This window comes from Halyomorpha halys, unplaced genomic scaffold, assembly GCF_000696795.3.
Source record: "Halyomorpha halys isolate HHAL.00 unplaced genomic scaffold, Hhal_1.1 Scaffold433.1, whole genome shotgun sequence".
NCBI classification, from domain to species: domain Eukaryota; kingdom Metazoa; phylum Arthropoda; class Insecta; order Hemiptera; family Pentatomidae; genus Halyomorpha; species Halyomorpha halys.
In genome coordinates this window covers 983383-996970 of record NW_027115152.1, presented here as the reverse complement: position 1 = coordinate 996970, position 13588 = coordinate 983383, and the positions used below count along the sequence as shown (strand labels likewise).

Here is a 13588-nt window from a genome sequence, read left to right as displayed (position 1 = left end):
TTTTATTTTATTCTTTCAGAAACATTGTATTTGGGAATGTTACACGGCCGATGCCTGTATTATACTGAATTCTTGGTTAGTTTCTCTACTGAAAATTACATTGAAGTCCTTATCTGAAGAATATATTGATGTTTTCTTAAATATCTTTTTAATAATATTAACTTTGCACAAAATCCTTTAAATTAGTCTAAAAATATATAATATTAATTCGTTTATCATTTCAATTGTTTAATGAATATTTGAATATGTAACACTTAATAGATTTTTTATAATTTAAGACATCATATTAGACAAGCAGAGTTATTCATCAAAGATAATGGTTCAGCTATGGATACTTTTAAAATTTAGTTTCATTAATTAAAGATAAAAAAAAACTGGTGCAGTGCGCACATCTCAACTTTTATTTACCGTCTTACTTAGAGTTGAAATTAATTCTCAATTAATTATCCTTTTCAAAACAGTTATTTCTATAATATTCACTATTGTAATACTTTCCCGTATTGTAATAATTTTTCAAATGGGCCTTTTAGTTGACAGATAGACTGACTCAAATTTAATGTTTTCAAAAAAGTACTTTTAATATAATTTCTTGTTAAAAATTAAAAAAAAAAAATCGCATAAATATGGCCCAAATATGAAAATATAGAAGTTTACTGAATTGGTATATTATTATAGAATCAATATTAAACATGATTTTATAGAGTTGGTCATCTTGTTAAGTAAAAGGCCCACATATAGGTTTAGTAAAATTAAAAAATAACTATAGTGACATGAAAAGATTGATCAGATTGGCGAAATGGAAAATCCTGCAAAAAAGTTTTTAAATTATTGATGCGAGTTGTAAATTTTTGTTTAAGATTGTCCTTGAAGATGACTGGATTGGCCAAATTTATTTAAACAATGAACACTTGAATTTGAAATTGTTCACAATTAAAATACTTAATCCTCTATACCCCATATATTGGCTAGTGAAAGTAGAAAAAGAAATTGTAAACTTATTGTTGTCAGATATGTTACAATATTATTGTGGTTATAGTTAATGTATTCAGATACCAGTTTTAGCATAATTTTCTACTTAATTCTTGTCCTGGGTTATAATTATTATTCCTTTCTCCATTACTAGCACTGTATTCATCATATCTGTGAATTACCATCGTAAACTACCAATAATTAATAAGGATAAAAAAAAAATACTACTGTTTTGCTAAATATTTATTGGTGTGTTTGTACTTGTTAAATTATTTTTTAAGTTACATATTAATTAAGTTAATTCTCTTATTTAATAATTTTTATAATATAATTTTCAATACGACTACATAATAGCAGATATTATCAATACTATTTTTTAAATTGACTTAAGAATTCTTTCATACACTTTATATTCTGAAAATTTTATATAGTTAAAAGGCTTGTATATTTTAATTTATTTTTATAGCCATGTATCTACTGCTTTGTTTTCTATATTACGCTTCCTTACTTGAAAAGGTTCTAACTAACAAAATTGACAAAATTTTCTCTTACAAATCATTCATAATAAAGCTGTTTAGCTGAAAAATAATTTTCATTGCCATTAGTTGAAAAATTAGGTAACTAGTAGTGAGACATAGTTCTATTCAAAGACAACTTATAATAGAAAACTGTCACTTTGAAGCTCTGTTTCTCAAAACTATGGTTATGATCAGAGATGGGCAAAAATTTGCTCAAGTTGAAACTAATAGCTAAAATTGCCATACTACCAGTGATGCGGCGAGAGGGATGCGCTAGGATCTTTTGAGCTTTGCTCTACCTCTCACACGTGGGGGATAGAGTGGGCTCATGGATCCTCAGGTCGATTGTGTAAATATTGTATATTAAAGTGTAAATGTGACTAGAGACTATATATTTTTTTTTTTTCCATTCATTTATTTATCTTATTTTAGTATGTATGAGATCATTCATCACTATTACCTATTGCCCACAACTGTGTGGCAGATTGTAATATCTATCAATTAATAAAAAGTATTAAAAAAAAAAAAATTGCCATGGATACAACCCTTATTCATGAATGAACCATTCATAAATAAATATCACATCTATGACAATTTTAGCTATTATTTTCAACTATAACTAATTTTTGCCCAACTGGTTATAGTCAAAGGCACAAATTGTTAGGAACTGTTATCATGGTGATCTAAAATCAGATATTTTATAGATGGTAGATAAATTCAGTTTTAGATTGAGAAGCATGAAAAATTAATTAAATAAATGCAATTCATTAAAATTTAAATATGGAAAAAGTACTTCTAATCACAGAGAATAAGTGGGTAACTCGAAAAATTATTTGTTACTATTATTATTAAATTATTATATAACAAGAATACTGCATTCTATAAAATTTCTTTTATTTCATTAAGTTTGAAGTTATTTTAAGATTATGCATTTAGAAATCAGAATTTATTTAAACATGGTTTGCACTTTTAATATGCAATTACTGTCACTATTCATGGCTTGGATCCATGAATTAAATTTTTTATCAGTATTTGTTTAATAATACACCCTTTAAAAAAAAATTGAAACTAGTGGTACCCCGTTTCCACCTAACGGTGGACCAACTCCCGTTTTATAAATTACACAACTGTCCATTTAATTGTAATACTTGTCACTCAAAATGTATAACTATAATTTATATGAATTCTATAGTTTAGATTGTATTATTTTTTTTTAATATAGTGTAAGCAGGAAAAAAAATAAATTTTGAGTCTTTATCTCAGCATTTTAATTTGTACTTCAATTTAGTACCTCTTCAAAAACAATGTTCAATATAGACAAATTTGTAATAGAATCAAATTTGGATCTAGACTTTTCTCCTTCGAACATCAGAGGAACACAAAAGTCACATTTCTTTTTTAAATCACCATGGTCCAAATATTCAACTTGTTATCCTGTTTCATTTAAGTCCCAACATTAATTTGAGCCTTTTAGTTCTAATATCTTCATTGTACATTATATTGTGCTTCCTTTTCTTTTCTAATTCTTCAGGTTTTAAGTTTTCATTTCTTTCTCTGCTTCGTTTTTTTTCTAGCTGTTAAGGATAAGGATGTAAGTTTTCAGTAGTTCTCTTCTTTAACAATTTCTTTCTTTCGTATACTTTTTTCATTTGTCCTTTTTTTTTTGCATGATGCGTTCTTTATCAGTTAAACTAAATTTTTATTATTCCACCTTATATGTAAAATAAAATATTACACTGTGATAACTACTTTTACGTTACTTACAAAAACTATTTTATATAATAGAGAGTTAATATAAATAATGGCAAAGTAGATGGTAGATGATAAAAAACTCATAGAAATGGTATATATAGATAAACTAAGCCAACCTTCATTCTGTAACTTTTTTCAGATACTTGTTAATTTAGCTATCCAAGCTTATATGTATATTTCTGCTATGTTAAATCAAAAAATTCTGCTGATGTTAATTGATAAGACTTGTAAGAATGTATCGACACACAATCAAGAGAAAATATTAAAATATACAATCTTAAACGAGAATTAATTATTAATTCTAAAGGTTAGAAAAATTTGTAAATTATTTAAAAATCGAGCGAACAAATATTTGTCTGCAGCTCTAAAACAATACTGAGCACAAACCTGTGGATTTAGCACAAGTGCTTGTCCAAACACCCTTTGATTCCTATCCCAAAACCCTTGACAAGTTACTCACAAATCGTCACTAACTTGTACCAGCCAATCTAAATAACCCATCCTAACATTAGCACATGCGTGAATTTGGCATAGTTAGAAAAATGTGTAGCAGCACCTTAACCTGTATACTGATCATGTTATTCATTGTGATTAGATATCTTTTTTCATAATAAGTACATGTTAAGCCAAATATATAAAATATCTAATCAATTTATTTTACTAGATAAAAATATTTAAATATGATATTGAATGATATTTTTTTTTTTTTTTACAGCTACCTAAACATTTTCTTTTTCAGGAACATGTATAAATACATATCACATACATTTATTAGCAGATCTAATTGAATCTAGTTAAGGTCATCCATAAGATCTAATAAATCAAATTCTGATTGATCTTTAGGAATTGATGGCTGCATCTCTGCTAAAATTTTGCTCAAAGCTTCTGTATGAGCGTTTGTTGTGTCTACTGCCTCTTGTTTCGCTGGTTCTATGGATGGTGTTTCTGGTACTAATGCAGGTTGACTAGAAGCAAATATAATATTAGCGAATGTAAATTTTTCAGTATAATAATTACATTTTTTAGTATTAACTTACTCGTCATTTGATGTAACTTCTTCGATTGTGCTGAACAATGAATTGTGTAGCGAAAATGTTTCATCTGGGATTTTAGTACTATCTCCTCCCAGTTGAGCTACTAATAAGTTTATCTCCTTTCGGTAGCTTTCGTGGCCCTCATATCCAGCCAATGTATTATCTGATTCCGTTCGAGAAGCACTATAACTATATATAGCACCAAATTTTATAACTTTGTACTATGTAATGATAATAATAATAAAAGTAATAATATTCAGTGTTTATTCTGTGACAAGTGCATTTAGAATAATAATACAAAAAATAAAAATTGAATTTTAGTGCCTTAGAGTAGAAAGCAAAAATACAAAAAATCAACAAATAAATAAAAAATAATTAAAATGAAATAATATTAAATAAAAACATAACTTCTAATTATAATAAATTGAAACAAAAAAATATATATATAGTCTTTTTGCTTTTTTGTGACTGCTTTTATTTATTTGACCACAATATGGCTGAATTTATTTAAACAATTACAACTAGTCTCAAGAAAGTGAAAAGATCATATATAATGTATATTTATGTTGAAAACATGAATTTGTAATTGTTCACAATTAAAATATTTAGCCCTCTATATCCCATATATAGACTAGTGAAAGTAAAAAAAAAAAAAAAAACCCTTCTGGTAATCAAGGAGAGGGTAGATGGCGGGATATGGAGGAGAAGAAAAAGGAAGCATGAGTGCATGAGTAAGTCACCTTCCTTCTATATCTGACACCATCATCATCATCAATCTGTAGTTTTCATAGCCCCCCAATCAGAAATTAATTAACACACCTCAACCATAAATGCTTTGTTTTGGCCACCCTTCATACCCTGTAGTTACAATAGATTTGATATTTAACATTCATTTTCTCTCTAGTTCAACCTACCTCTAGATTGTAAATAAATTCTCTTTCTGTTATCTTATGCCTTATTTTCATTGCAATTAATTTCAATACAGTATACCAACAATATCCAACCAGCCAATCAAAAGTAAAGTAATGCCTGACCTTAGGTCAAAGGCCCACTTCACACAATAATAATAATAACTAAATTAGTATTACAGAGTAAATAAACATTTAATGTAGAAGGGAGCAATATACGATAAATAATCCTATGGATGGAGATAATGTTAAATAAGTTGAAAAACAAGAAGTAAAATAAAGTAAATGTGCCTTTAGAACATTAACATAAATTTTATATATAATCTTATCACTTCTTCGAGATTGGTTTTATTGTTTACATAAAATAAATAATATTAATTTAAGTCGTGAACACTCTTCACTAATATTTTAAATGCCCAAACTTTCGGCTAAGCTGTCCATCTCAAGAACTTAAATGTAAATTCACATGTGATTATTAAAATTTTTGCTGGCTATTCTGCCAAGGTCTAATAATTTTAGTCAATCTAACTTTTTTTGTCACTTTTTCATTTAGTTTTAAAACTTTTTATCATAAATTATCTTACACTATTATCACTCATTTATCAATGCGATTGTAATCATATGTGAATTTATATTTAAGATTGTCCTTGAGGATGGCCAGGTTGGCTGAAACGTGAGACATTTAAAATATTAATAAACAGTCTTTGAGATTCAAATAGATACAATTTTTTTTATTTATACAATTAACATAAATTATAATTTAAGTTATCTAAAATATAAGTTTTTGTTCTTTAATAGGTCTATTTAGTAATATATTTTCTTTTTTATCAGTTAATTTATCTTTTTGGTATTCATCATTATTTTTCTTACTATTTTTGATTTATTAATTATGTTAGTTTATGTTATATGTATTTCTTTTTATATCTCCATCATTATATCTATTCTATTTATATATCACTTTTATATTCTTACATTAGCTTCATATGCTCGGTATCTTTCTATTTTAGACCTAATGAATACTTACAGTGTGGATCAAAATGTAGGTTGTTAATAAATAGTTAATACTATTTCTTAATTTTTTTTTTCATTTTACTGCACCCTGTAGCATCTCTTTCTGATTACTCTTTTCCTTAAGACAGGGAAGTCAGCAATCATTCTGGATCCCACCATGAGAGATACCAAAGAAAGTGGAAAGAGAAAAGAAGAAAATTTGCAATAAATGCATCCCTTTCCTTAAGGAAAGTTCCGTTATTAAAGTGAGATGTAAAAATTCATTTTTTATTGTATACATGTTGCTCTGTGACAAACTGTTAATATATTGTTTGTTGACACACAAGCCATTTGTAATGGTAAATAACTAGTTGTCCAGTTGGTAGTTGCCAAGCTTTTGTTGTATGTGTTGTGTTGTTTGTTCTCACTACAGTAACAACGTTTTATGTTATCTAACCGTAACTAATAAAACAGTAAAAACATTTTATTTGTGTCCACCACCCCCATGTTCAACATCCGTGAGGGCTTTAGAGAATGAGACTTCAACCTGAAAGGCCTCTGGTTCAGAGTTCAGGGATATATACCTATAACTAGGTAGATATAACTATACCTAGCTCAACTAGGAACTTCATGAAGGAACTCGAGGTCAGTATCATTCAATATCACATGCATGGAAACAGTTGAGGATAGGGATCATCGAGAGGAAGGATGGCGTGCATAGATTGTATATTTATTTTTTGCATATATTTTTAATATGTATTACTTTTTTATATATATTATCCATTATCTGTATTTAAATGTATGCTTATAGTTATATCCTAGTTGTTAATTGTTGAGTTTTTTATTTTATTTTATTTTTTTAGGATTTCAATTGAATAGTACTTATGTGCGAAAAAACAATTAATAAAACCATTAAAGACCTCTTATTTATTTCCATAATATTTTATTTAGTCTTTATAAAGTTTATACTCACATATTGGTTCCGAGAGATGTATTCCTCAATCCCCTCATTTCAGTTGAACCTGGATGTTCGGCAACTACATATTTGCCACCTGGATTGAAAGTGATCAAATCAATCGGTATGCCTTCCTTTGAGAAAACTCTTATTTGACCAGGGGTTTCACATCCTAAAAGAATTATCTTAAAAGTACTAATTTGTCTCCAATTATTTTGCACTATGAAGTAGTGAGTTATTACCATGAAAAAGCTGCAGATTCAACGGTATAACAAAACTCCCATCAGTATTCTGTAATCTTTGGCGCAACAGCAAAGAGACTCTTACTCTAACGTCTTGCAAAAAGTTCAGTAATGAATATCTTACTCTTTGTAGCTCTCCACAGGTCATTTGTCCGTATGTCTGTGGGTTAAATATTTATATTCAAATTGAGTCAATGCAAAACATGTTTTATTAAAAAAATAATACTATATATTTTAATTATCACATAATATTTTAAATATAATAATTATAAATATGCAGTATATTTTAATTAATTGTTTGAGAGTGGTGAACTATAATAAAAACAAATTCTTTTGATCCTACACTCTCAACATATTTTATTACCTCTCCGACGTTTTTGTTCTTAGGCCATTATGAAGGGGACAACCTTATAATTGATTTGTCACATTCACTAAAATAGTTTATTACAATACAGGCTAATTGCCCAAGCCAACAATAAAAACATATATTTTCAATGCATTAATTTAAATTTTATGACACTTTTTCTTTTATGTTTTACAACAAAAACTTATAAGGAAAATATTAATTTTCAAAAACTTGAAAAGTTAGACTACAGTTTAAATGGCATCTTCAATTTGATTCTTGGAGTGGTATTGAAGTTGTGATTTTTTAATTTCAATACATTACAAAAGGAGAAAATTGCAATTGAGTTGGATGTAATAGGTTGTTTTGAAAGCCATTCCAAAAGTTTTTTTAAGATTTATTTTTTAAGAATTTTGTTGAGTTTGCTTGCCAAAATGGTCTTAACATTCATTAAACACATACACATTCATTAATTCCACATTTAGAAATTAATTCTGCACTGAAGGAGTGTAAGAGACAATGAGATGCAGCTAGTAGAAGGTTTAGACGCATTCGACTTCTGCAAGATTATGCCATCTTTAAACAACTTTGAAATAGCACTCAAGGCTAAGTGTGGAATGTCAAATCTCCCCATTTCCATCACTTCATTCTATCTAGCAAAAAAGGGCAATTCTTCTCGAACAATCCTTAAGTAAACCTTTAAAAAACACTCACTTCTAACTCTTCATCCCTTACACCATCACTGGCCCCTAGTAATTCCTATTTTAATACAATCCAATTCTCCTTTCCCCATATTACCACCCTGCCAACATAAAAAGATTAACCTTCCAATAGAAAAACATTGAATAATTAATATTTTCTTATTTTCATTCTGCTGTAAAAATTTAAAAAATGGATATAACAGGTTTTGATTCTAAACTACTCATATTTTATCACAATAAGTATATAGGATGAAAATACCTTCTGTTTTCCAAGCTCTTAAGCATTCTAAATAATGTGTTATAAATGATGATAAATGATATTTTATAAAAAATAAATACCTTAATAAACATGAAATAAGCTTTATCAAGCTGTTTCAAGATCAATGAACAGGATACTAATGATCTCATTGAGTCCAAATGATTAAGTGTTATAAGAATCAATTCCCTCGGATGAGAAGAAGAAAATATTTGCCATTTGAATACCATTGTCATCAAATCATAAAGTTTGTTCATACTTGTCTCATTAAGGCGCATTATCGAAGCATGTGCAAGATCGTGGAATAGTGCCTTCAAAGCTGCCTTATTGTATATTTCTTGTGGCTTAAAAAGTTCTTCCATAAAACGTGGATTGAACATAATTCTAACCAGATCATCTAAAACTTAAAAAATAAAATAATATTACATTGAGTACCTATAATTATATCTTGCTACAAAACATAAGAGAGATTTAGGGGTTATCACAGAGAAAGTTTAGTCAGCAATACACTCAAACCACATGTCTTATGCCATGACATTATTTACTTCAAGTAAAAGCAAAAGTGAGGCTGTGAGGGCTGATTGTGTTACGGTATCACCTTAATAACTCTAAGTATCACAGATTTGAATCTAGCCTCAACAATTGACTTTAATTTTGTGGTGACCATTTCACTCTGGTTACAATAATTTGTAACATGTACGAAAACTATCCCTTATGTCAGAAATAGTGAGTTAGGGAGCCATTCCAAAACAAAGAAAAGTTGAAATAGAAGTAAACAATTTTTTAAAAACTAATTTCTCACTGTTTATTATATTTTTTATGTTTAATTATACTCTCAATTGGTTTTGTTTGGTCTCTTTTATATATTTTAAAACAACCTGGAGATATGATTCAGCTAAAATATTGTATCAATATTTTACATTCATTTATAATGCTGGCTTGTTTAATTCATTTTATTTTATTATTAAAATAAAATCATTAATAATAAAACAAACATATTTGTTTGTTTAATAAACCACTCTTTCTGCTTTAGTAGGAATAAATAACGGAACTCACAAAAAAAATAAATAAAAAATAATAAAATAAAAATATATGAGCTTATACAAAGAAAAGTAAGTATTTGCTGAGGCCAAGTAACTATTCTGTTTCAGAAATTTGATCTAAAAGTTTTTGATCAGATTTACAGGTACGTGTATGAACCAAATAAAGCATTAACCTAACTTTATACAATAGGTTTTTATAATTACAATAATTATCATATCAGGTTAATTTTTTCAATTTCGAGGATTCATGTGTTCAGGAAGAAAAAAAGTGAAATAATTTTAAATATATGAAATAAATATAATTAGTAAACATAATATTCTTAAAACAAACTAACTATATAAAGTCATATTTAATACAATTGGCTAGTAATGATATATATTTTTTATTCAAAAAATAAAAAAGAGTTATTTTAAACATTATTATTTATGTATGCTTATTATAGGCATAAATAAATAAAAATATATAGCAATAAATTAATAATATATTCTCTCCCTAATATTTCATAATTACTTATTTTAAAATAATCTATTAGAAAGTTGAATAAACATTACAGATAATAATGAATCCTTATTCGAACAAAACTAATATTTAATTAATAATAGAAATTTTTCCTTTTAGTGAATTAATATAAATTTTCTTTATTGTGTTCCATAACTTTCCGCCTGAATGTTAATAAATGATTCACTCAGTAAAGCATTTGTACGATTTGAAAAACCGGTAACAGGTCTACACTTTTATGTGTGATGTTAAATATTTAATCCCCACCCCCATGTAATAGTTTTATTGTGTTACACTAACCCTAAATATCCCACTTTCCCAATATTTCCCTGATGCACACTTCACTGTATGTAAAATTTTTGCCTATGGTAAAGAATTAATTCAATAAATTAAAAAAAAAATATAATAATCTAGTATACTTTTAAATAAATTTGCAACTTTAAATTAGGTTATTAAATGTCTGATATTTTAAAACTGATGTGAAATTGTTTTGTTTTAAGCTAAAAATAAATGATAGCTAAAATTTCATATTTTTAATAATTTGTATGGGATCGTTGTGCTTTACACTGAAAATGATTTCATGACAGCTAACATTTTATGAGATTCTTTTTTTTTACTCCTACTTTTAATTATCTTATATGAATTAATAGCTAAAGTCATAAAAAGAAATCTTATTACAAATAACTTTAAGGAGAAGATAACAGTTTCACAACTTACCTTTCCTGGACTTTTCTATTGCAATGTTCTGTGCCCTCAGGCGTTGATCAAGTATATAAATCATTTCTCCTCCCAAATTTAGAAATAAAAAAGGCAAAGTATATTGGGTCATTTTGACTACTTCTATTTACTGGAGGCTCCCTTTTGTAAAACATGTACAACTCCTGCCACCATTGATTTGTTACTATAGCAGCAAGTGAACAACACTAAATTTCAAATGTGAAGGGGATATGCAATTGTTTGGAGGATGATAACAATTATCTCAATTATTCATATTTAATCTAGATTGTTATATTTTAAATTATAAGTTTATTTATTTATTTTTTGTATTAATATTTTTTTTTTAAGTCTTAGTATATTAAAATTAAATGATTTTCAATTAGTATTAAAAATTATTCAGAGTGAACTTCATTGTCTGTTTTTTATTATACAGTAACTCAATAATTACATTTGATATTACTTAATTAAAAATAATTATGCCTTTTAATTTTAATACTAATAATCTGTGAAACATACTTTTTGTATATTTTGCTAATTAATCTCGTTTAGAACAGAACTACTTTTGCTTAAATTAAACAAAAATATATACTAGTGAAACTGATTCAGATTCTTATCTAGAGTTTGTAAAAAATAATGCTAGCAGAAATGATTTTTATTCACTGTCACTTCAGTGCCAATAGTAAAAAAATAGTAAAAATGCTAATTAAACACTTGAACAGAGATAAATAGTTAAAAAGAAGAATAGAAATGGAGGAAAATCATTTTTAAATTTATTTGACAAGGATTATTTTGTCAAATACATGACAAAGATTGAACTGTAAAATTAATTAAGTATACATTGAATTTGTAGCCTAATTATTTTCAAAGTTTAAGTGCACATTTGAAAAAATTAAGTTTATCTAAACATTTTTTTTTTTTCAGATTTAATATGTAATGATAAGTATTGATTTTGCATTTAAGTACGGCAAACAATAATAATATTCCACCTATAAATGTAGAAATAATTTTTAATTATGATTTAAAGAAAATAAATAAATTGATTGGAAAAATATAAAATTTATTGAAGAATTATTTGTACTTACCATGTTTAGTGTTACTTTCTTAAGTATGTGGCACCCTAAATTTTTATAACAGAAATCGACACTAGTTTCATTTGTATTATAATCAAAAATTTTTACTTTATATATCTATATAATAAAAGCATTCTGTGTGTTTCTGTAATTAGTATTAGAGGTACTGTAGAGCCTCTGCCGTGTATCTGTTGTTGAATTGCATTAATAGAAAATTTATTATTAAAGCTTTGAGAATTTTAAGTGACTAAAATAATTTGGGGAACATAAAAAACAAGTTAATTAAATTAAAGGGGTGGTTAAAACCAACCTAAGGACTGGACTTGCTATCATTTCAGTAAAGAACTAACTTCTATACAACTTTAAGGAATAGATTACATAACTAGTGTATAATATGAAGAAATTCTGCCAAATCAAGATCATTAATTCCAATTTTAAATTATGTACATATTGTAGTCATAATATTGAGAATTATAACATTTTAGGTAAAGAAAAATACCATATGTTGGCTGATATGCATGTTTTCTTCTTGCTTAAAAGTAAAGTATAGTCAATTAGGACCAGAAACTATTAATTAAATGAACTAATAAAGGAATTAATTAAACTATTAAAGGAAATGAGATAGCGGTTCATTATTTTTCAGATTTTAGAATCACTTGTGTTTGTAAACGCATTAAGGAGAAGTAAATACCGAATTTCCATGCAATTGTATCTTTTTTTTCTGACTTAATTTAAGTAATCCTTAGTTGAAATTTGAACAAAACCTTTTTTTGATAGAGGTTTTATAACTTTAAATTATAAATTTGAAAGTTTTATTTCTCAAAATTATAAATTTTAAGTTTAATTCAACTAAAATGAATTTATGGAGAAAAAATAAAACCAGAAGTGAAAGTAAATATTAATATAAAATAGTACCGCAAGTTTTTGACTCATATTGACTTCCAATAAAATTCTCCCTGATTATACATATGATCAAAAATTCCTCCGCATTTTCTGTAATTTAATGTTTAATTTAAGTATAATTTTTTCAATTTCTTGAGACTGGTATTTATTTATTAAATAAATCAAATTGTATCCTTCTTTAGTCTCAACACTTTTCATTATTTTATTAATCCAACATTTCGGCCAATTCGGCGATCCTCAAGGACAATCTTCAAATATAAATTCTCACCTCACATCAAAATTTAAAAATGTTTTGCAGGCTATTCTGCTCAGGTCATTAATTATAAGTCAAAAACACACTATTTTTTTTAAAACTTCATTAATTTTTAAAACTTTTAATTTTCAATTACTATCATATAAACAAACTGTTTCCTTATTATTTATAAAAATATGTTTCCTTTTTAGCTTCTTGATTAGCAATTGATGACGAATAATTTCTTTCTTATTAAAAACTAATTGTTTTTTCTTTTTATGATCTTCAAATCTAATTTTGTTGGTGCAAACATCTTTTGAAAACACCATGTATGCCTAACTCTCATAATTTATGTAAATGATCAATACTAACGAAAAAAAAATTCAGAATAAACTATTAAAATGGGAATTAAATTCATGTTTTATTATAAATTTTAGAAACATCCTTTTAGACATG

General features: G+C 26.6%; 2 protein-coding genes across 2 annotated transcripts in view; one reads left to right on the top strand and one right to left on the bottom strand.

Annotated features, from left to right (window-relative positions):
- Positions 1-141, top strand: part of LOC106682656 (enoyl-[acyl-carrier-protein] reductase, mitochondrial) — an 8469-nt gene extending 8328 nt beyond the window's left edge. The window contains exon 6 of the mRNA XM_014423643.3: positions 20-141. Within this exon, the coding sequence (XP_014279129.1) occupies positions 20-68 (49 nt within the window). The 3' untranslated portion in view covers positions 69-141. The remainder of the gene's footprint in view (positions 1-19) is intronic.
- A 1635-nt stretch (positions 142-1776) lies between these two features.
- OSCP1 (Organic solute carrier partner 1) lies at positions 1777-11117 on the bottom strand. The gene is made up of 6 exons (XM_014423590.3): positions 10928-11117; positions 8752-9071; positions 7369-7528; positions 7145-7298; positions 4277-4462; positions 1777-4204 (listed from the first exon to the last, which is right to left on the bottom strand). Exons 1-6 carry the CDS (start codon positions 11037-11039, stop codon positions 4030-4032), a joined length of 1107 nt encoding a protein of 368 aa, XP_014279076.1. The 5' UTR covers positions 11040-11117; the 3' UTR covers positions 1777-4029.
- Positions 11118-13588: the final 2471 nt, after the last annotated feature.

Coding starts and splice junctions, on each gene's coding strand:
- OSCP1 (XM_014423590.3), bottom strand. CDS start 11,039: ATGACCCAATATACTTTGCCTTTTTTATTTCTAAATTTGGGAGGAGAA. Junction 9,072..10,927: donor AATAGAAAAGTCCAGGAAAG/GTAAGTTGTGAA, acceptor TTATTTTTTAAG/TTTTAGATGATCTGGTTAGA. Junction 4,205..4,276: donor GAAGTTACATCAAATGACGA/GTAAGTTAATAC, acceptor ATTTGCTTCTAG/TCAACCTGCATTAGTACCAG.